Source organism: Candida theae (genome assembly GCF_024610275.1).
Source record: "Candida theae strain CBS 12239 chromosome Unknown scaffold12, whole genome shotgun sequence".
NCBI classification, from domain to species: Eukaryota; Fungi; Ascomycota; class Pichiomycetes; order Serinales; family Debaryomycetaceae; genus Lodderomyces; species Lodderomyces theae.
In genome coordinates, this window is record NW_026261364.1 from 77,936 (window position 1) to 100,456 (window position 22,521).

Genomic DNA, 22,521 nt, shown 5'->3' on the forward strand with positions numbered 1-22,521 from the left:
TACGCGCTTGATTGAAAAAGAAATTTTTTTTTTTTTTTTTTTTTTTTTTTTCTTCTCTTCTTTTCTTTTGTGTTTCTCCCAAGTTTTAAATTATACGATGGGTAGAAAGAGTATCAGGAACGACGAGACAGAATCAGATGATATTACACCTTCCACTCAACAACATCAAAACGACTAACTTAAAAAGTTCACAGCACATCATAGAGATCCACCATAACAAAAAATTTTTTCCTCTTTACTTACGTTACAAGGCGGAAATTTACTTCTACAAGGCGATTGTCGGCTAGGAAACTCTCCGGATGTAAAGTACTGCTTTAACGCCGATAAATAAGCACACAAAAAAGAATCGAATTCTATACGACGATGCACCAAAATCCCATTTACAAGGAGAGAATCAATTCAAAGACGCTTTTTCTTTGACACTATCTCCTTTTATCACCCTGTTAACATGGTCATACGAGACGGTTATGCTAGACATATGTCTGTTATATCTTGTTTGGAACCCCTTGAGGGGGAGGGGGGTGGGGGAAGTTTAGGACAGATTAAGAAGCAATTTCAAACGCCATTTGTTTTTTTTTTTATACGACAGACACAGAAACAGACACAACAGACACAGAAACAGACAGACATAACAGACAGACAGACAAAAAAATGTTTAATTTTTGCGCGGGTAAATATCACATAGTTTCTTCAATAGTGCTATACAAAGAAAACAACAACACAATGAACACCAGACTAGACCATTCCTTGACTTCCTATTGGGAACCTCCACTAATTGCATTACTTTTCAACCATTGACGTACCAGCGACTCATCATTATTCACCTTCAACGCTTGTAATATAATATCGTCATTAGCATACTCACCTTCTTCTTTCAACATATCGAACCAAAGCTTCTTTTTCGATACAGACTCATTCACACAAAACCAAAACATGTTATCTGCTGCAGATCCATTTTCACCTTCTCCTGCGCCATTCTTGTTATTGATGGGCAACAAAGGCTTATGAATTGAAGCAAAGGCCACTTGCATCAACTGCAAATTGTCCTTCATTGTGTTGTGACTCAATTTTGGATTCCCGGTTTTGCAAAACTCATTATTACACCAACATTGTCCACAACCTTTTGAAAGTTGTAACATATACTTCCTTTCAATCCTACTCTGGAGCTTGATATTGGTAGGATCATTCTGAGATATATACAATGGTCCAAAACACAAATCACACAATTGCAATTCGTTGGCACTTTCAGATTGACTATTGATGCAGTTGACATTTGCACATTTGTTGAAAGTAACTGCATGATTATACTCGACCTTATCCAATTCGTGTAGTTTCATATGCTTGACGAGATCTTTTCTGCGTATAACTTTGCCACACTTGTAACACTCTTGTGTTTTATTACCGCACACATTTTCATGGTGCGTTAGTCCTTGATAGGTGTCTTCATAAGTGGCTGTCTCTTGTGGAACTATCAAATGGCAAAACCGACACTCAATCATTGTATTAGGACACCTTGCTTTGTGGTTTACCATGTCGAAAAATGTAGCAAACGTTTGCGAGCAACTGCATTGATATTGTTTTTCATAAAGCTGCTTGTGTTTGAACTTTAGTAGTTGAGAATCCACTGGTTCTGACTTGTGCTTACGACACCGTGCTTCATGAAGTGTAAAGTTGTCCTTTGGTATGAGCTTGAAACATTTTGGACATTTTTTCAAATCACCCGTATCCGCCTCAACGGTTTCGTGCTCCTTTTTATCCGAGATCCGAAGCAAAACATCCTCTTTCCCCTGCCATGTGAAGGGAATCACGTACAAAAACCGCTCATCAGCATCAACATCACCCTCGCTCTCGCCTTCATCAAGGAGCAGCTTACTCCGATTCAATTTGTTCACAATCAAATCGTCTCGTAAGTCAATGTTTATAGCCTTTCTAGTACCTAGACCATTCTCAATCTGCTTTACCAATGTGTCATCCTCAGCCAAGCTACTGTATGCAAAATTATCAAGCGTTAGGAGCTTGCTCGTACCAACCACAAAATCAACATTTATAAGACGTGCGGGATTTTCAGTAACCAACTCAACAACCAAACTATGGCTATTCCATTGAGTAATGTCTATCAGATATAGCCTCGGAACAAACTTTGGGTCCATAAACGACGATAACCCATGAATTACAACCTCCTCACCACTCTTCAACTCAACAACACTGCCAAATTGGTCATAGTAATTTCTATGAAACTCCAATTGTTGTTCCGCCACGGAATCATTCAAGGGCACCATATCCAACACAACATCCGTATCTATAATAGACGCCACATTGACAGCATCAGAATCATTGATTTGCTCAGCTTGCAACTGATACTTTAATCCACCATCCTCTATAGTCAAAACATCCCCCTTATTCACAACCGTGTAATGGCTGAGTCGACTCTCCAAGAAATGCTTCCAATTGTTGATGGGATAGAAAAGTAGCGGCTTGAGCCGTAAAGAAGTGGCTTTGGGGATATCTCGCCGCATCTCAACAACAACAGTGGTTGGATTATGTAGCTTATCAGATACGAAACGCGGTAGCATAATCTCGTCGGATTCACTGGTGAATTCCTTGACTCCGATGTATGTGTAATTAAATGGATCTGACTCATTGGCGATTTTGAATACTAGTGGATGGGGGAAATCGGTACCTTCCTCGATTAGATTTTGGAGAATGGCGGACGGGAGGTTAGCTTTGTCGCTGTATGGAGTTATGGACGCATTGTCGCTCACCCGTAACGTGTATGTAGTTGACATTGCTAAATGAAGTGAATAATTGATTTGGTGTTTGATGGATCTTCCCAATTTATGTCTTCTTTTTTTTTGTTTTTTTTTTTTTTTTTCATTTTTGCGCTATTGCGATAGCCTAAAATTTTTGCCACCATTGATTTTGGATCATTTATTTCACTGCACGTCATGCACATTTATTTTGAGTTAAACTTCATTTCGGCACGAGCCCCAAACAAACTTCTTTCGAGTCGGGAATCTTAAGACCAGTGGACAAAGATTGAACCATAGAATTTACTGTGATAAATCCAACTGCTGTGTTTAATCTTACACTTGCAATCATCTACACAATATACAAACAATGCAACTAAATCTGTCAACCTCCACCAAAACCTATCTCTTTTGTTTCTTCAACTCCTTAACCATTGGACAATAATAGCTATCCATCAACACGTCCTCCCACGACTCATCCCCGCGCTTATCGCCGTACCGATCCACAAACTCATAAACCAACCTCAAAGTGGCAACTTCTGGCGCATGCAACTTCATCGCCTGCAACAACCGCAGAATCTCAGTGGGCTCCAGCACAGTCTGCTGCCTTCTATTCCCAGTGTTTAAAAGCGCAGATATGCAATCGCCAAGCATCTTGGTGTTGAACTCTTCAATTATATCCAACATGATCCCGCGGATCGTCAAGAATACATCGGCAACGAGGTCGACATTGATCAAATGGGCAAATTTGCACATGCCGCGCAAAGAGGCGCCGATTAGTGGTGCGGCATTGGTTCCTTCTTGAGTATCTTGATCCTGACTTGCTTTCAAGATTTCCAAATAACACATGAGAATCATCTTTAGTACTTGTGCTTGGTATTTTTCTCGTTGTTCAATGGTGATTGCTTGTTGTGCTTGACGCATCTCTTCTTCAATTTCTTTACGCTCTTTGCGATTCTTTCTCTCCTTTTTGGATAAATGCACCCGATCCTTCTTTTTCAACTTGATTTTGGGTTTCTCGGTATCGTCATTGGGAGCATAATCAGCCAATAAGGATGCTGATAGAAGAATGTTGACGACTGATTCATCAACCCGGTACTTTTTGTCTCTGATTGTTTTGGTCAAGATGGTAATAATGTCAACTGTAATATCACCATGTTCTTCATCATCTCTAAGCAACGTCTCCAAAGCTTGCACCGACTTGATAAACACAGGTATATCCTGCTCGTACGCGGGCTTTCTATTGAGCCTTTTGATCAATATTGTAAACAACTCCTTGCGGTAGTTGAAATATCGTAATGATGAAGTACAGAGCTCAGTCGCAGCTTTCAACGCTAGATTCCCTCTTTTCAATTGATCAGTAGTGACTTTATCATTGTTGGCCGAGTTTGAGTATGATATTTTCGAATATTTCGAGAGCAAATCAAGGTATGCTTTGTAGTTGACAACCAAAGTTTGTTCGTACTGACGTAATCGCGCCACGTCTCGACTCACTTTTTCTCTCTTTTCCGCATCGGTCAATGCTCTTATCCTATATGATGGTGCTAATGATTTGAAAATGGGCAAAAGTGCCATTATTGCCAACTGTGAAGTCATAAAGTTTTTCGATTCACTCATTTTGCGTAATCTGGTTAAACATGCGATATTCTCCTCGGGGCTTTCAATCAATTTGGAACCAAGCTCGGCTATTTCTTCTTTCGTCTTGATTAATTTCTCCCTTGGTGAGAGATGAGCATCCTCATCCTCATCCTCTTCTTCTTCTTCTTCGTGTGGTTGTGCATCTTTATCTTGCTCTAGCTCTGCTTCTTGTCCCTCCTCCTCCTCTGGATCATCCTCATCCTCCTCGTCCTCTTTCTCCTCCACTTCCCTCAAAACCCTCTCTATCCGCCCATCTTCCCTCTTTATCGGTAAAGACGCTTCAACGAGATGTTTCTCCTTCATCTTTCTCGGCCTTAATTCGTAATCTTGTTCTTCGTTTTCCCAATCATGACCATTGGCATACTCCTCTTCGTCGATATCTCCATTGAATAGCCCAGTGGAAAGTTGAGCGTCTTGAGCTTGCTTGATCTTCTTTCTCTTTTCAAGCTCCTGCGTCTTGGCCTTTCTTTTAGCCATAGTGGTGTCGTGGAGTTAGCTTTGATGAGATGAAGTTTTAGCTTGCAATATCTTTTTTTTTTTTTAATTTTTTACTTTTTTACTTTTCAATTTCGCGATGCGATTTTTTCACAGCCAATGATGAGATACACATGATCACGAGGATACTGCGATAGAAGCTTGCTTCATCTTGCAAGTCGTTCATCAAAGCAAACAAGTCAATGAGAGAGAGAGAGAGAAAAATGTATTAGGTACACTTTTATTCATTTGTAAATAAAATCTTGATATGATCACCTTTGTTGTACAACAACTCATTGAATCCCTTTTCTATACCCTCTTGCAAGGGGATCTTGTCAGTAATCATCAACCTCAACTCATCAACAGATATATCACCCGCTTCAATACTCTTGACAACCTCAACAAAATCCTTCTTGACAAAACAAATGGATCCCGTAACAATCTTTTCCAGCATTGTTGTATGCATTGGAGAGTACGGGATTTGTTTATGTGCCCATACTGCAACATTGGTAGCAGTACCTCTAATTCGAAGACACTTGATACTTGCTTCAAATGTAGCTGGAACACCACTGCAATCAAACGTATGATGGAACCCCCTTTTATCTGGCGACATCTCTTTCAAAGCGGCAATACATTCCTCAACTGATTTACCACTAGGATCAAATACTTCCACACCAAGCTTCTTGGCCAAAGATCTTCGTGCAGCGGCAGGCTCACTAACTACAATCTTGCCTGCTTTGTGACCTTTCAACGCAAAGATTGTTGTTAGTCCGATGGGGCCACCACCCAAAATCAAAGCAGCTTGCCCTTCTTCGAGCCTGGATACACCAACAGCATGCCAAGAAACAGCCAAGGGTTGTACCAAAGCAGCAACATCAGTAGGAATCTTTGTTGGATCGTATTTAACAACTTTGTCACCACTCGTTACAAGAAACTCGGCACAACCACCATCATTAAAGCCAAGACCTGTCAAAGCCAACGAATCACAAGCGTTGTAGTATCCATCGTAACAAGCAGCACAAAATGGCTTATCCTTGGATGGTGAGTCCTTGAACCTGCCTTTGTCCTTGCACGTTCCTGTGACTTCAACCACTACTTTATCCCCAACAACAACATTTTCAATATTAGCCCCGACTTCAACCACCTCTCCACTAATTTCATGTCCCATCACCATGGGAAATTTCTTGTTGGAAATTGGGTTGGTGGATCCTGGCTTATTGAAAAAGAATGGACCTGAAGTGATTTCCTTCAAGTCAGACCCACAAATACCACAATAGTCCACTTTCACTTTGACTTCGTCGGGGTGATTAATTTGAGGTTCGGGGTGATCATTGTGGAACCTGATGTCCTCTTTGCCGTAGTAAACAATTGCTTTCATTGGTAGGTGGTTCAATGGTGTGAATTCTGTGAAGTAAAGCAAAGGTGTGGCCGTGAATTGAAACTTCAGGGGAAGGGGGGAGGGGGCGAGAGGGGGCAAAGAAGAGATGGATGCTGACTCAAGAGTTTTCACGGCGCCGCTCTTGCTGAAAAAACGTTTCTCAAGGTTTTGTGTAAGGTTTGTTTTTCATTTACGAAACTAAAAAAAAATCCTGCTTGATTATATAATGTAATGATATTAGAAGGTGCCTGTCTTACATGGCGCAATTTATGCTTACAAGGGCAACTCAGGCTGTGTTTGAGAGCACTCTTGTTTTCTATCAACACTTTACAAGTTCTGTATCATTTTTGCGTTTTGTTTTTTTGTTTTTTTTGCACCAAATCTAAAGCGAAATGTAACCTTGGAATTATTGCTACGAAGGACACAAAATCTGAACAACAAACTGAGTTCTTGTGCACGAGGGAAACAGCTCAGCAAGAAGCAAAGACGAGAAACATATAGAAGAAAGCAGTTGTTAATGAACTAAGCAAATCGGAGAGATACACTAACGTGCGTTAAGCTGTAGCTCTGTTTGTGTCGTGTCGCAAATTAAAACACGATAAGGACAAGTGTGGCACGTCTTACACGGAACAACAAAATAAGAGCCTCGGAAGATGAAGAATGCTTTGCTTGTTCTTCAGTGTAATTCTTATCTCCATAAATGTTCTCCGTTTCATCCTATTGTCCTTTTAGTTTTCTTCTGTTTGTAAAAGAGATAAATACTGTGGTGTAATAGTTTTATATGTTGTTGTTGTGGCGTCATTTCATATGGTCGTGTACCAATTGCTCTTATCTTATCTACAAAGACAAAAGACAAATACAAAAGACAAAATACAAAAGTCGTGTGCTATGTTACTAAAACGGCCGAATATCGGACAATGTACAAAACACACATTGATTGAGACTATACAGAAGATGTCGTCGTCGTATACGTCATAACCCCCTTCTCCAAGAGACAATAATAATACAATGTAGAGTACCACACGTAGCACTACACTGAAACAGCAACGACATTCTCCACCTTCAGACACAAATGTCTCTTTTCTGTTCTTTTTTTATTTCCGTGTTGTTATCTCTCTCTCTCTCTCTCTCTCTTTCTCATTTATCTACATTACACAACAATACATATACATAAATGATTGGTTGTTTTATCGTAAGATTTGTGCACAACTTTGCATTCTCAGCAATCGTCTAAAGTGGTTGCAAGAACATTAATAGGAAGCTCTAGTAGAACTTGTTTTTATCTTGGATAACAGATGGTGGTCGCCAGAAGCTTGTGTTGAAAGAATGTTCACGTACCAAATGACGACCCAGCTAAGTTGTCCAACAAGCACTTGGAATATAGTAGTACCTTTGTTGTAGTTGCAGTTGTTGTTGTAGTTGTAGTTGTTGTTGCTGGCAAACATTGATTAATAACTTCAACAAACGTGATAACCCCCCTGCCCCTTTCTCAGCCCTCAGGATGCGTGTATTGTTCAAATAGGCGACATTTTTTTGCATTCTACAGCCAGCAATAATTGTGTTGGTTTGACATGGAAATGGTAGCGTGTATATTTCTTTACTTTACTTATCTCTCTCCTCTTTCATCCCGCCACCGTTTTCTCTCCCCATATCTCTCAAAGATATTTCATTTTTTTTGTTTTTAAAAATAAAATCCACACTTTCCCAGCACTTTCTTCTCCTTTCTTTTCTATTTCCTAGAGTTTAAACCAAAGTTTATTAAGCATGAAGTACAGTACATTATTATTGATGGCTTCCACCATCTCCGCCATTTACATTCCAACATTGCAAAATGTTGAAGACCTTGTTGACAGCTTCAGAGCCATTCCCAAGGAAGAAATTAAGCATTACCAACAACAGCAACAACAGCAACAGCAGCAACAAGAACCATCTACTCTTGCTCCTTTGATTGTTCACGATGAGGCCAAGTCCATCAACAACCAATACATTGTTGTTCTCAAGGAAGGTGTGAGCGACTTTACTAGTCTTGTTGACGGTATCATGGAACGCTTCAACATTGATGGGTTTTTCGGATTCACTGGTAGATTTGACAATATTGCTATCGAGATTTTGAGAAGGAACCCATTGGTGTCATTTATCGAACAGGACTCTATGGTGCACACCAATGAATTTGATATTGAAAAGGGGGCTCCATGGGGATTGGCTAGGGTCTCTCATAGACAACCCTTGTCATTGTCCTCATTTGATCAGTATCTTTACGATTCTGAGGGTGGCGATGGTGTTACTTCGTATGTCATTGACACTGGTATCAATGTCAAGCATACTGAGTTTGACGGTAGAGCCATTTGGGGTAAAACCATTCCTACTGGCGACGATGACCTTGACGGCAATGGTCATGGAACTCATTGTGCCGGTACGATTGCATCCAAGGACTATGGGGTTGCCAAGAAGGCTGAAGTTGTTGCTGTCAAGGTGTTGAGAAGTAATGGATCAGGATCCATGTCTGATGTGGTTAAAGGTATTGAATTTGCCGCTAAAGCACATCAAGATGCCGTCAAGAAGGGCAAGAAGGGATTCAAAGGATCTACTGCCAATATGTCTCTTGGTGGTGGAAGATCTCAAGCCTTGGATTTGGCGGTTAATGCTGCCGTGAAGGCTGGTTTGCATTTTGCCGTTGCTGCCGGTAACGAAAACCAAGATGCATGCAACACATCTCCAGCTGCAGCTGAGGGAGCAATCACTGTTGGTGCTTCCACCATTTCAGACGAAAGAGCTTACTTTTCAAACTATGGAAAATGTGTTGACATTTTTGCCCCTGGTTTGAACATTTTGTCCACTTATATTGGATCTGACACTGCTACTGCTTACTTGTCAGGAACCTCTATGGCTTCTCCTCATGTTGCTGGTTTGTTGTCATACTATCTCTCTTTGCAACCAGGAGCCGGCTCAGAGTTTTTCGTTGCTGCTGATGGTGTCACTCCGGCCCAATTGAAGAAGAATTTGATTTCATTTGGAACTGATGGTGTTTTGGCCGATATTCCAGAAGATACACCAAACATCTTGGCATTCAACGGTGCTGGCCACAACTTGACTGAGTTCTGGAATCACAAGTAAGCAAAGCAAGCTTTTGTGTATTGTTTTTTTTTTTTTTTTTTAGTTTGATTTAGCCCATTCTATATTTTTATACATTATATTTTACATAAACTTATCCATGTATCATGCGCACGTAACATAGGCAACGAACATTGCATACATTCGACATTACCGATCAAGTTGCAAAGGCAAATTCCAACACAAAAAGATAGATGGCCTACTAAGCATGTAATTAGAGTATTAAAGCCAATGAACATCTCTTTTCGTTCTGTTTGTTTGTTTTCGGCGGCAAAGTTCCTGATTTTAACGCGCCAAATTATAAAAACTCCAAGGCTTACATCTTGTAACAAGCGCTTATGGATTGACCAAATCCACTGTATTATTGCAAAGATTCCCATCAATATGAGTATCATTAGATAATAGCACAAAGTTCCTTTCCCCATTTGTTGCAGATTCAAATCGATTTTGCATTCAAAATCTACAACCAAGATGTCGAGAATGAGGAAACAATAACAGAGTACTTCAAGATACAAAGTACGTGGCTCTGTTTTCTTTGAAACATGCACCACTGTATTGCAAACTCATGGTTTCTCTAACAAGTTTGCATCACGAAGCTTTGGAGGAGATATTCCACCAACTCAACCAATACCACACTTTAGCCCTTGCTCCATTGCATTCCAAGTTCTACTACGTTGCCAAGCCCAAGTTGTACCGGAACATTTATGTTTATATTCCATGGACGTTGAACGACGCGTTGGAGCTGAATGAACAAAACTCGACTTTCCACTTCCCCAAGAATCTCAACAATTGCAAGAGCACAAAGTACTCAATAATATCCACAGACACATTTGAGAGATATTTGATGAGGATGGATCTGTCGCAAGAGATCAATCGCTTGGAATTGTATGGTCACAATATGACCATGATTGATTGTATATTCCGACATTTTACCAAAATCAAGTATTTTGAGTTAGTTACGGTTCTTATTCCAAGAGAACAGAGGGAACCAGGCTACCTTCTCCACATTCAAGAATACATTGACGTGTATGGTTATGGTACTCATTATATTTCTCCCAATTTATTTAGCAGATTTCCCGAACATGAACTAACTGCTAGCAAGCTGATCCAAGTTGGTGAGTGGTTTTGTTGTAACGAAATCGATAAACTTCACCTGTCAAAGAGCTTGAAGGAGCTCACAATTATAACTTCTAGTGGTCATTGTCGTATGCGTTGTCGCTTCAATATGCAGTTGCGTGTATTGAACTTTTATGATTCTTACGAAAGCATGAGTTTGAATTTCCCGCTACGTGATTATTTCGACACTGGTTCTCTTTGTGAATTGTCGCTCAAGGGAGATATCGATTTGGATGCTATGTTCACTTTCACTGACATGGAGAAAGAGTTTCCGAAATTGGGACAATTATGTTTACGTTTTGCCGGGCAGAAGTACGCCCCCACCGCGCTTTACAAACTTGGGAAGTTTAGACATACCAAACTCAGATCCCTTGTCATCTCGAGCATGTCGTGTTTTGAATGTGATGCAAGGGCAGTATGTGATTTGTGTCCCCAGTTTCCAAACAGTAGCATCAACTGGTGGAGCGAAATTTCCCTGTGTTGTACGAGACGTATACTCACCCACTGCATGAAAGTCTTCAGTCCCAATCTCCCATTTGGGGTTATTGGCTACCATTTTTTTGATTTGAGCCGTGAGGATTTGACATACTTTGAGCATACGGTGCGTCATGGCTCTAGGGGAGACGTTGTAGTTAAACTTGAGCGGTGGTATACGCGGACTGAACTTCGCACTATATACAACTTGCGCGGTAGTCAATCAGAAATAAGAGAAGAGTGCTGAACAAGTACTAGACCTGCTTTAGGTTGCATTTTAGTTTTGACTGTGATTTGAAGTCTTTACACAATTGCGTTTGTAGGCCGAGTTTAGAGCTGAGATTAGGGAGAGATGTCTTGCGCCTAAGCCAACAGCCATACTGGCGTTGCATTATCAAATGTTTGCTTTTGATATCTTTATACATTTCTAGTTTTGCTTTGCACTTGATTTGCTGGAGTCGATCTACCTAACACAAATTTAATCTTACATTCTATTGATGACTTTGCCCTATATTGAATACCAATCAGTCTTTCGTAACAGACTCCCCATTTAAACGAGGTGCAAAATTAAAGCCAATACATAATAGAAAAGTTTGCACAAGAGATTAAAGATTTCATTTTCCCTTTTCTGAGGCTTTGCAAACTACCCCCACCAAAATCCCCCACACACACTATGATTGTAACTAATCAATACTCTGATGAGAAAGGTAGTTAGACAATTGTTGCTTACCTACACCCAGCAATGGAGAGACAAAAAGAATTATGAAATGGCAGAAAACTCTAAGTAGTTTTCTTCTTATTGGAGCCTCGAAAGGAAAGAATCCATTAGTTTAACAAATGTCTTCAATAACCTTACAAAACCGTCTGGAATTTTTTGTATTATAGGATAGTACATCTTGATTAATGTAGTTATTACTATAGTGACCTTAGTATATGTATCACTGTTGACTATAATCTAAAATAAACGGAAAAGAAAAGTTCCATCATCATATAAACTCAGAAGAATAACTGGCACTTTGAAATTGATGTGGCTGTTGATGGCAAAAAAAAAAAATAAAAAAAAGAAAAAAATCCCAACTTGCGCCTACGCGATTACTTACAAATCCAGACGAAAATATTCCAGACATAATCATATTTCAATCAACCAATCTCCCAAATGTCCACACCAGCCAAGAGAAGACTCATGCGAGATTTCAAGGTATGTTTAACACAAACCCATCAGTTTCCCCTCCACGCATGTACCTAACCTTTTTTTCTTCTTCTTTTTCTAGCGCATGCAACAAGATCCACCCAGTGGCGTCTCAGCATCACCCTTGCCTGACAACGTCATGAAATGGAATGCAGTAATAATCGGCCCCTCGGAAACCCCTTTTGAAGACGGCACATTCCGGCTCATTTTACAATTTGACGAGCAGTACCCCAACAAACCCCCCATTGTCAAATTCATACTGGAGATGTTCCACCCCAACGTGTATGCGTCGGGTGAGTTGTGTTTGGACATTTTGCAGAACCGGTGGTCGCCTACATATGATGTGAGTTCGATCTTGACGAGTATACAGAGCTTGCTTAATGATCCAAACATTTCGTCGCCGGCGAATGTGGAGGCGGCGAATTTGTACAAGGATCATCGGAGTCAGTATGTGAAGCGGGTGAAGGAGACGGTGGAGAAGTCGTGGAATGATGAGAGTAGCGATGATGATGATGATGATGATGAAGAGGAGGAAGACGAGGAAGACGAGGAATAGACGTATATACACAAATAAGGCATCCGAATAACATCACCTTGCTATTTACTTGTTCAGTTTCTTTGTTAAGTTTCTTTGTTAAGTTTCTTTGTTAAGTTTCTTTGGATGTGTGTTTCCGATGTGGTTTCATATCTGTAGTATTATTCTGCGTTATATACCATTGGTAGTTTCTGTTTATATACGCCTACTACTTGCTTGGTATTTGGTATTTCACACCTTCACATACAATCTACAAACAAAATCACGTGTTTTGTACATAAATTTGACATGCTATTACTATTTACTTTCTTTTCTTCTTCTTGTTCCCCTTCTTGCCGGATTTCTTCTTCTTTTTGGAACCCGATTTAGTCTTGGATTGCTGGTTTGATGAAGATACGTCTGGTGTTGCGTCTCGGCTGCTTGGCTCAGTTGATGATTCGTTAACCTCAGTTGGTAGTTGTTCGTCTTGTGCACTGGGCGATGCTTCAATAGCATTGGATTCTGCAAATGGGACTGCATTGGACTCCTCTTGTTGATTCGCTTCCCCTCCAGTAACCTTTGTCTGTGGTTCCACAGTAACCAGACGAGACCCTACAGCCTCCTGTGCACTATTCTCCTCTGCTACTGGCTCATCTTTCGACAATGCATTACTCAGCTCCATCAAGCCATACTCAACACCCTCGGAAGCAAGCAAAGGCACAGATTCTTGACTACCATTCAGTACATCATTCCTAATATTCTGCTCATATATTCTTTCTCTGAAATCCATAACTTCTTCCGGTTCATTGGTCACATGTGTTCTATCTATACTCTTGACCTCCGCATCAGAATCATGACCTCCAGACGTCTCTTTTTCATTCAGTTTCATATGCTGAGCACTCGAGCCCACTCTAACATCAGTCGAGCTCCTACCAAAGAAATCCAACTCTTCCTCCAGATTATACCTAGGTGGCAACTCTTCGCCTTTATCTAGCAACTTGTCACTAGTATCCTTGACTTTGTTATACTGAGGCAAATTTGCCAATCCTCTTTCGCCTCCCAATTTCTTATAATCACTAGTTGAAACAAATCCGTATTTCCTCACATTGGCTTCGATCCAAACAAACCCGCTTTGGCCGAGATTCACTTGAAATTTGGCATTGGTTGAAAAACACCCGACAGCAGGATACATGTCAACAAAACACCCCCTCATCACATCCAAAAGTTTTTTCCCGTTACGAGTGATAAATATCGTACCTGATGGAATCACATAACCGAATCCAACAACATCAGCTTCCTGAAGCGGAGGCAACACCAATGCATTGTACTGGCTTTGCTCACCAAGATGCTGCTGCAATGGAGTTGGGAATGGTTTATTAATTTTCAAGTTACCCGTGCTCTCATATGCAATGGAGAATTTATTATATCCTGGTAATCTGAACGAAGTAGGGTATGGTTTGGTAATTAATCCAATAGAAAAATGCTGACTTGATGAATTGGGATCTTGGACAAACTCAAAAACTTTGGTTTCAAAGTATATCGTATCAGAAAGAACCCTATTCTTGACCGGTAATGGATAATTCAAACTTGCCGTTGTCGTACTATACGGTAAATCATTATTATTGAAATTTAACTCGGTCCTATCGGCAACAAGATAGTGCGGATTCAACAAATCCTCCTCCATCTCAAAGCTAAACAGATTGATCCCGTATTCCTTGATCATCCTCTCATCCTCCACAGAAAACGTTTTGCCCCTAGTTTTGCTAAAATCCGGTGGGTGATTCACAGTAAACTCTTGTCCCTTGAGGTACAGTTGCTGTTCTTCTGGCGATAACCCAGTAAAGTCAAACGTTTCAGCTAAATGTGTCAAGCTCTCTTCATCATTGAGAAACTCTCGTGGCACGTCATTCAGATGTGAACCTAGTAAATTGTCAGTGATTGATGAGGTTAAACTTTGATATTCGCCATTGGTTTGTCTTGAAAAGAAAATCTTGTAAATGCAAAAGACCAACGCTAGGACAATTGTCACTGAGAATGAAACAATTATCGACAACACCAATGTCTCATCGTCAAAGTCCCCCTCACTCATGATAATGTACATTGTGGAATTTCTCTGATCTCTAGGGGAGGGTAAGAATAAAAAAATAAAAAAAAAATTAACAACCATAAAGAGCGAAAAAAAGGAAAAAAAAGGAAAAGGAAAAAATGTAAAAGAAAAACAAACATAGATAGACATCACCATCATATTATTGAATTGGTAGCACTCTGCACAGTAAATCATACCATCTGTGGCCAAATGATTATATAATACTGTATGATCATTGAGTTTCCTACCAATTGTATTGAAAAAAATAAAATATTGCAAATACTCTATTTTCTATCCGTTTATCAGAATTTACTCCACTTCATATCCCTTTCCCTTTCCACGTAATCATTGTATACGAAATGAGGCAGTCCTCAGTCCAAGTATAATACTAGCAGTACTAGCAAAAGCATTGAGTCAGTTATAATTGCGTTTTTGGACAGTTAAAATTTGCAACTCTAACACATCTACAGTTAGCATTTGCTCCAAGACCGGTATTCAGTAGACACGTAATTCACCACCAAAGAACTTCCTAATAGCACTTTTGGACACTGGGAACTTACTTACCGATGCAGGTAAATTTGGGATTTTTGAAGCTCGGAAAAAGCTATTGATTTTATCGAAGGCACGCTACTGTACCTTGTTTTTCTTCCCATGGGTCAATTGAGCTTGTCCTAAATATGGAATCTTGGGACATGTATAACACTGAGGTAGTTGTAGTAGACATTTATTATCGGGAATATCTCCTGAATACTCTATAAACTAGACAGGAAACCATGAAGGATTCCAAAGACTATTTATAATGAATGGACCAAGGACAAGATTGCAGAAAGCATGACCAAATCAGCTGATGAATCAGGCGGTTACTTGCAGGAAGCATGACCAAATGCATGATCCATTACAGGACAAGCTCAATTGATGGCAAAATAAGTTGTTTGAATTCAGTGTCACTATCAGAAGACCTTCAGTCAAATCTCATTGAAAAAAAAAAGACTTTATTGTTTAAAAATTCCAAGGATTGTCTCTTATATTCTACAAATCAGCGATAGGTTTTTTGTCTTACAAAAGAAAAGAGGCTGTAAACTACTAATATAAATGTTATGAATGAAATTAACACGCGTCTTCTTCACGTGACAAACTAAATTTTTGGTTTTGTATTTTTGTATTTTGTTTTTTTTTCATTTACAAAAATAGTTTTGTTTTGTTTTTAAAACCATCTCTATAAATAGATTACACAAATATACATATACAATTCATTTTATTATTTATTATTATTTATTTATTTATTCAAACACTGTAAACAATAAATAGTAATATATATATATGTATGTGTGTTTGGATGTGGGTGTGGTATGCATTTAGCTGTTACTCAAAAGCCGCGAGGTACCAGATGTGCGGCTCTTCATCATCATCATCAATCATCAATCATCAAATCAAAACCTTTATCCTTCTTTCATTTTGTTCATTTCTAGAGACACACACCCATATTCACACACTTCTCACCAACTAAGGAAGCAGGGGCTTGCACTTCATTACCTCAAGCAACTATAATTGGCAAGGCATGATCTATATATATATATATATATTGGGTTTAATAGGTAAAGTCGTGCAGCATAGATAAACTTTTGTTTTGTATATGTGTGTATATGTGTATATGTATATATGTGTATATGTGTGCAGGACTGAATCTTAACCTTTTTTTTTTTTTCTTTTTTTTTTTTTTTATTTTATTTTATTGCGTTGTTCTCACTTGTCAATATATCTATCTAGTTTTGTTGGATGTTGAATAAAGACAATAGTAGAAGACATCTTTGGACAACAGGAGCTTCTGTCAATTTGTCTTCATCGCTCGTTACAGGCATATCACACTAATAATTCAATACTCATACAGATCAACTCATTCCGGCTCACTCTTTCACACAGACACGTTATTTGCTTTGGCTGTCATGTTTTTCCGCAGATTATCCCTACTGTATGTCTTTCTCGGGGCTTTGGTGGTTGCTGTCATCATATTCAATGTGCTGATACTATCTTCCAGTGACTCTGTTACTACTGCTGCTGCTATCAGTAATAGTAGGACTGGAGGTGCCAAATACTTTACTGGTGGAAAATCCTCTTTACAAGCACACGTTAATAAAGTGGATAGTCAAGAATACATTGATGAAGTGATGCAGGAGTTGGAGAACACCAAAAAAGAGGAGATTCTTGCTGAATTGAAACAATCAGTAGCCAAGTCAGAAAAACCCAAGATTGTTCAGGAGTTGAAGAATGAGCTTCGACAAAAATACCTTGATGTTATTCAACAAACTTTAAAAGATGAAGTGAAGGAAGAACAAACTGGCGAGTTTTTCAAACAAAATTCCGTGTCTTATGCATTGTTTGAACAATTGGTCAACACTTATGCCAAGGAACACAAATCCGATTTCAAACCAGCTGCATTTTTGGAAATTCTTAAAAATGAAGTGCATGATTTTCCTCTGGATTTCGAATTGAAAGTCACTAAAGCTTCTGAGAGGTTTTTCGATAAGTCCAGTTTCTTCAAACACTTGATTAAGAATGTTCTTGTTGCCAATAAACCAAATTGTGAAGCTTTCACTGATGAAGAACGTGGTAAAAAATTGAACCCAACTTATCAAAAAGATCAACGTATAATATCGGAAAAATATCTTCGTGAGTCTAATTTGAAAATACCGATTCCCAAATTCAAATGTTTGCAAGAATCTCATGATAATGTTGTCAAGACCTTGAAATCGTTACCTGACCCTCCAAAGCAGTTTGTTTCTGGTTACGGTATTGTTATCAATGGTGGTGGTGGAATGATTGCCAGTGCCTTGACAGCCATCACAAACTTGCGTGATCGCGGATCTTCATTGCCAGTCGAATTAATCTTGGATACACCAGAAGAATACGATAAACAAATTTGTGAAGATTTATTGCCAAATAAGCTAAATGGAAAGTGTGTGGTTATACAAAACATCCTAGGTAAAGAGGTGTTTGACTTGGTTAGTGAAAAATTTGCCAGGAAAATACTAGGATTGATTGTATCATCGTTTGATCACACCATTGCCTTGGACGCAGACAATTTCCCGATTAGAGACGTTGACAATTTGCTATACACCGAACCCTACCTTTCCACAAAGATGATTTTGTGGCCCGACTTGTGGGTCAAATTGACCAGTCCCTTATACTACAAAATTGCTAGAATCGAAAAGGGAGAACCAATCCACCGATTTGGTCTTGCCAATGATGCAAAATTTTTAGATTATATTCAAAAGGATAAAGCAAGCGAAATTCATTTCCATGATTTTGCAAATTTGCCAAGCACAATCTCAGTTGAAACTGGTCAAATGGTGTTTTCCAAACGTGAACATTTCCGTGCTTTACTTTTATCATTGTACTATAATATGAACTCCAAAGGTTGGTATGAAACTTTGCTTTATCAAGGTGCTTTTGGTGAAGGGGATCGTGAAACCATTGTTCCTGCATTACATGTAATGAATGAGCGTTATCATTTAACCAATCAAAAATTGTACCTTTGGGGATACACTGCCGACAATGGTAAATTTTCCGAGACTACATTGGGACAAACTGATCCTCGTGATAATCCAGAGTTTTACCATGATTGGCAGAAATTCTTATCAACTAAGCAATTGGACACCAGATTGAATCCATTCCAATCGGGTGGGTATACTGATCGGTTAATTGAACAGTTCAAGGAATATAAAAAGAAAATCATTGAAGATAAAAAGATTGAAGATGAGGATACAGCGCACCGATTGGTTGAATACCAGTTACCTAAACTCTTGTTCCTTCATTGCAATCACCCAAAAATTGATCCCGTCAAGAATGCACAAGAGGGCGAGTTTGGCACTTATTCAAGAAGGAATATCGGACCAATGGATGATATCAAGTCCGTGTTTGGAAAAAGAGATTGGGAATTGCGTTTCCATTCAATAGCCAAATGGGTTGCGTGCGATGCCATCAAGAGTCCCGAGTACTGGAAAAACACTGCCAAGATTGATCAACAAACTGTATGTTTCAAACTTGACAAATATATCGAGTTTTTGAAACTGGATTCATTTGATTCCACTTTTGAATTCAAATCAGAAGATGTTGAGAAGTTTTACACTGGTGCGAAAGGTGCCGCCAACGGAGCCGCCGCTGTGAAGGGAGCCAATGGTGGAACTGAAGATGAAATCAAAGCTATTGCAGCTCAACAAGCGCAGCAACAAGCCGAGGCTGAGGCGAATGCCAAGGCCAAGGGCGAAGTTGATGATCCGTTGAAAGAAGATGTCAAGGATGGTGGAGCAGCTGCTAAACCAAAAGAGGTTGAAGTGAATCATCCACAATAAACATAGGGTAAATTTTTCTTTGTACAAAGGCTAGACAAGTAATATATATATATACAGAAAGCCAAGCGTAGCAGAAGATCCATCAAACACACCTCCACTCACTCGTCATCACTGTCACTGTCACTGTCACTGTCACTTCCACTGTCACTTCCACTTCCACTAACAGTTTCGTCATCGCCACTCTCTTGTTCAAATTCCTCCTCCTCCTCCTCCTCCTCTTCATCATGGTTAATCTCCTCCACCTTGATATTGTAACCTTCACCTTGCAAAAACTTGCCCATCTCTTCAATTTTCTCCATGGGCAAGCTCGTAAACACAACCGAATGACCAGCATCAAACAATTTCACAAAATACTTTTTCAACACATACCTCACGTCATCAGCGCCCAACTGGTTCAATTGGTGCAAAAACGACTCGATATAATTGGGACCTCTTGCCTTGAACAAGTTGTCACAAATTTTCGCACTAGCAGAATCATAACTGGATTCCTGGGCATTGGCCAACTCATTAACAATAGCAGCCACGGCATTCTCCAAACTCAATGCATCTATAGGCAACTCTCCGTTCGCAAATCGATTCATCAAGTTTTTCGACTCAATCCACCCCTGTTTTGCATCAGCAGCACGATAAAATTTAAAACTCAAAAACCCAGTCTCGATATTCTGCTTCATACTAACACCATAAGCCAAACCTGAACCTCTAATTGATCGCCAGAATGGGCCCTCTACAGCACAGAGAAACTCAATAGTAAGTGCGATTCGTGGAATGTCATCGTGCAAGTAGTCTGTGGGTATTGGTGTTACTGATACCAAGTGGGTAGATTCTGTTGCCTTCATGTCAATGAGAACCGCTTGGGATTTGCATCGGAATCCGAGCTCAGACTTGAACTGGAACGACCGTGGTAATTGACTGAATGGAATGATGGACGAAGTGATTTTTTCAGTGCTTGGTTCATCTTGGGCTACGAATTTCGTCCATGAGCTAACTGGTGTTTCTAATGACGATACATCACCCAAGACAATCAATTTGATATTATCCAAGTTGAACAAGTTACGTTTAATCTCGTTCAAATCACGTTTGATCTCTTCAAATTTCCCATCATTGATCAATTGCAACAACTCTTTGAAAAACGATTCGGTATTGATTGAATCCTGCTGCTTCCTTAATGAAGAATCATTGAACAAGTTTCGAAATTGTGACGAGTACATCATCAACTCACCATCACGTTTCTTATCTGGTAAGGACCCAATCAATTTCTCCAAAATGACCTTGACTCTGCCTTCTTCAAACTCAACGAAATTGACAATATTGTATATCCAATTGATTGCAGTGGCGTATTTTTTCGTTTCACATTTTACCAGAAGGGTAATCAAATCGTAGAATTGGTAATTGAATCCATTATCCAATTGGAATTCAATCAAGTCTCGGTTCAAGTCGGAAACTACTTGTTCGTAGGAAATGTATTCTCCATTGGGCAATTTCATCGACATGCTGAAAATCTCTTCCAATATCGACATGTATTTAAGCAAATGTGGCTGTAATTTAGTTGAGGCCATAACCAATTGTATAGTTACAAATTGCGACTTGAAGTTTTCAAAGTGCATGAAAAGTGGGAAGCCAGAGGGTGTGTCTTGATGGAGCTTGGCATAAAGCTCGTCCGATTCAATGTACAGGTTAGTGTTTACATCAACCACACCTTTGCTGTATCCTGCTTTGTATGAATTCGTTTTTATAAAAGCAACTTTCGATGGATCAGGCTTGGCAAATGCGACAAGCAACTCTTCGGGAATAGGACGATCATTGAACTCATGAGCAGCTGCCAATTTATCATGGGCTTGCTTCAACCCATCAGCTCCTAACTTGTTTTTGATGTTCTTATTCAATTCACGTTGCTGTTTCTTCATTTCGTCATTCAAGTTTCTCGAGGGGGTTCCCAAAACAATAGCACATTTATTATCAACAAAATACTCCTTGATCAAATCGCACCATTGGTCGGAGCTCCAAGTCAATAACTCATCATATTCGTTCAAGTTTTGTGCCCATTTTGATAAATCGCTCCCATCAGGTTTACCGTATATGAAATCAAGTATGGCAATGTCTGAAAATACCACGGGAGACTTTTCAGTTTGTGATATAAACTTTAATCGTTGTTGATTGATAATTTGTCTCATGTACAACAAGTTGAACTCTTCTGGAATAGTTTGTGACTTGATCAAGTCTTTCACCTTGGTCACCAACTCGCTCAATTTCTCAGTTGGCACCCCGTTGCATGTAAAGTTTAATGCCGTTCTATAATAGTCATCGGTATGGTACATTATCGCAGTAGCATACGGATTATCAATCTCCACAAGATGCTTATTAAACAAGGAAATAGCACTATCTGTGAATGCAGCACCCACCATATCGACAGCAGTATTTATGATAGGATCGTCTCCCAAAGGACCAATCCACGCCATCAACACCTCACCAGTAGATTCATCAGTTTCCGGAAACTCAACAACCTTAACAACCTCCTCCTTCAATGGCTCGTCATGTTTGGAGTCGACAAAAGGTCTCTTGTTAGCCACATGGGGTAATGCTTCCAACTCAGTATCAAAATCAGTCATGATTTGCAATAATTCATCCTGATCAATCGACCCAGTAACAATCACACACAAGTTATCCGGTCTATACATTGACTTGTGAAACTCCTTGATCCTTACATTTGTCAAATGACGCAATTCAGCCATGAGTCCACCAGTTTCCGAAGAATAGCCCAGATCTGGCGCATACAACATTCTCTGCAACTGTGTAGACGTTTCAAACCACGACTGACCTTCTATACCTTGCATTTCGCTAAACACAACCCCCTTTTCTTTACCCTTACCATCGACATGATACACTTCGGTCAAACACGCCTCATCGGTCAATGTAGGATTCAACAAATGATCCAAATATATAGGCAATAATGTCTTGAATCCGTCCCATCCAGCGGTAGTCAATGTGTACACCGTTTGATCCGTAGCGGTCCATGCATTGGTTTGCGAGTAAAGACGATTACCCAAAGTATCCAACAACCCCTTGTACGGGTACTTTTTTGACCCCATGAACACCAAATGTTCCAACGTGTGTGGCGACCCGGAATCGTCGCTGATTTCGGTGGCAACTGCAAAATACCCATTAACCACGGGAGATGGTTGATTGATGTACGTTAGTTGCAAGCCTGTGCGCTGGGATTTCCATTTAGTTATATATGCTGGAGCATATTCCACTTCAAAAGACGTTTGTTTAACGAACGGCGAGCTAAGTCTTGTCATTATTGAAGCGACAGCTCGAATGTGGCGGGAAATGATGATGGACTTTTCTCTTGGTGTCCAGTCTTTGGCTATATTTTTGATGCCGCATATCTTTCTCGTCTAAACAAAAAGTTTTGCGTAAACTCCTCGCGTGCAAAGTGTACCAAATT

The 22,521-nt window shown here is 39.7% G+C and overlaps 9 protein-coding genes across 9 annotated transcripts; 4 read left to right on the forward strand and 5 right to left on the reverse strand. All coding sequences in view use genetic code 12, as the record gives it.

Moving 5' to 3' along the window:
* Positions 1 to 755: 755 nt before the first annotated feature.
* KGF57_000829 (uncharacterized protein) lies at positions 756 to 2,786 on the reverse strand (the record flags this gene model as incomplete). The annotated part of the gene is made up of 1 exon (XM_051755338.1): positions 756 to 2,786. One exon carries the CDS (start codon positions 2,784 to 2,786, stop codon positions 756 to 758), a length of 2,031 nt encoding a protein of 676 aa, XP_051610603.1.
* Positions 2,787 to 3,149: 363 nt separating this feature from the next.
* On the reverse strand, positions 3,150 to 4,862 carry KGF57_000830 (uncharacterized protein; the record flags this gene model as incomplete). Its single annotated transcript, XM_051755340.1, has 1 exon — positions 3,150 to 4,862. One exon carries the CDS (start codon positions 4,860 to 4,862, stop codon positions 3,150 to 3,152), a length of 1,713 nt encoding a protein of 570 aa, XP_051610604.1.
* A 238-nt stretch (positions 4,863 to 5,100) lies between these two features.
* On the reverse strand, positions 5,101 to 6,237 carry IFE1 (putative dehydrogenase; the record flags this gene model as incomplete). Its single annotated transcript, XM_051755341.1, has 1 exon — positions 5,101 to 6,237. The coding sequence occupies one exon, from the start codon at positions 6,235 to 6,237 to the stop codon at positions 5,101 to 5,103; it is 1,137 nt and encodes a 378-aa protein (XP_051610605.1).
* A 1,764-nt stretch (positions 6,238 to 8,001) lies between these two features.
* On the forward strand, positions 8,002 to 9,351 carry KGF57_000832 (proteinase B; the record flags this gene model as incomplete). The annotated part of the gene is made up of 1 exon (XM_051755342.1): positions 8,002 to 9,351. One exon carries the CDS (start codon positions 8,002 to 8,004, stop codon positions 9,349 to 9,351), a length of 1,350 nt encoding a protein of 449 aa, XP_051610606.1.
* A 562-nt stretch (positions 9,352 to 9,913) lies between these two features.
* Positions 9,914 to 11,369, forward strand: KGF57_000833 (uncharacterized protein; the record flags this gene model as incomplete). The annotated part of the gene is made up of 2 exons (XM_051755343.1): positions 9,914 to 10,776; positions 11,285 to 11,369. 2 exons carry the CDS (start codon positions 9,914 to 9,916, stop codon positions 11,367 to 11,369), a joined length of 948 nt encoding a protein of 315 aa, XP_051610607.1.
* Positions 11,370 to 12,094: 725 nt separating this feature from the next.
* RAD6 (E2 ubiquitin-conjugating protein) lies at positions 12,095 to 12,683 on the forward strand (the record flags this gene model as incomplete). The annotated part of the gene is made up of 2 exons (XM_051755344.1): positions 12,095 to 12,136; positions 12,210 to 12,683. The coding sequence occupies 2 exons, from the start codon at positions 12,095 to 12,097 to the stop codon at positions 12,681 to 12,683; spliced, it is 516 nt and encodes a 171-aa protein (XP_051610608.1).
* Positions 12,684 to 12,963: 280 nt separating this feature from the next.
* KGF57_000835 (uncharacterized protein) lies at positions 12,964 to 14,742 on the reverse strand (the record flags this gene model as incomplete). Its single annotated transcript, XM_051755345.1, has 1 exon — positions 12,964 to 14,742. The coding sequence occupies one exon, from the start codon at positions 14,740 to 14,742 to the stop codon at positions 12,964 to 12,966; it is 1,779 nt and encodes a 592-aa protein (XP_051610609.1).
* Positions 14,743 to 16,670: 1,928 nt separating this feature from the next.
* MNN26 (Mnn26p) lies at positions 16,671 to 19,076 on the forward strand (the record flags this gene model as incomplete). Its single annotated transcript, XM_051755346.1, has 1 exon — positions 16,671 to 19,076. The coding sequence occupies one exon, from the start codon at positions 16,671 to 16,673 to the stop codon at positions 19,074 to 19,076; it is 2,406 nt and encodes an 801-aa protein (XP_051610610.1).
* Positions 19,077 to 19,174: 98 nt separating this feature from the next.
* KGF57_000837 (uncharacterized protein) lies at positions 19,175 to 22,372 on the reverse strand (the record flags this gene model as incomplete). Its single annotated transcript, XM_051755347.1, has 1 exon — positions 19,175 to 22,372. One exon carries the CDS (start codon positions 22,370 to 22,372, stop codon positions 19,175 to 19,177), a length of 3,198 nt encoding a protein of 1,065 aa, XP_051610611.1.
* Positions 22,373 to 22,521: the final 149 nt, after the last annotated feature.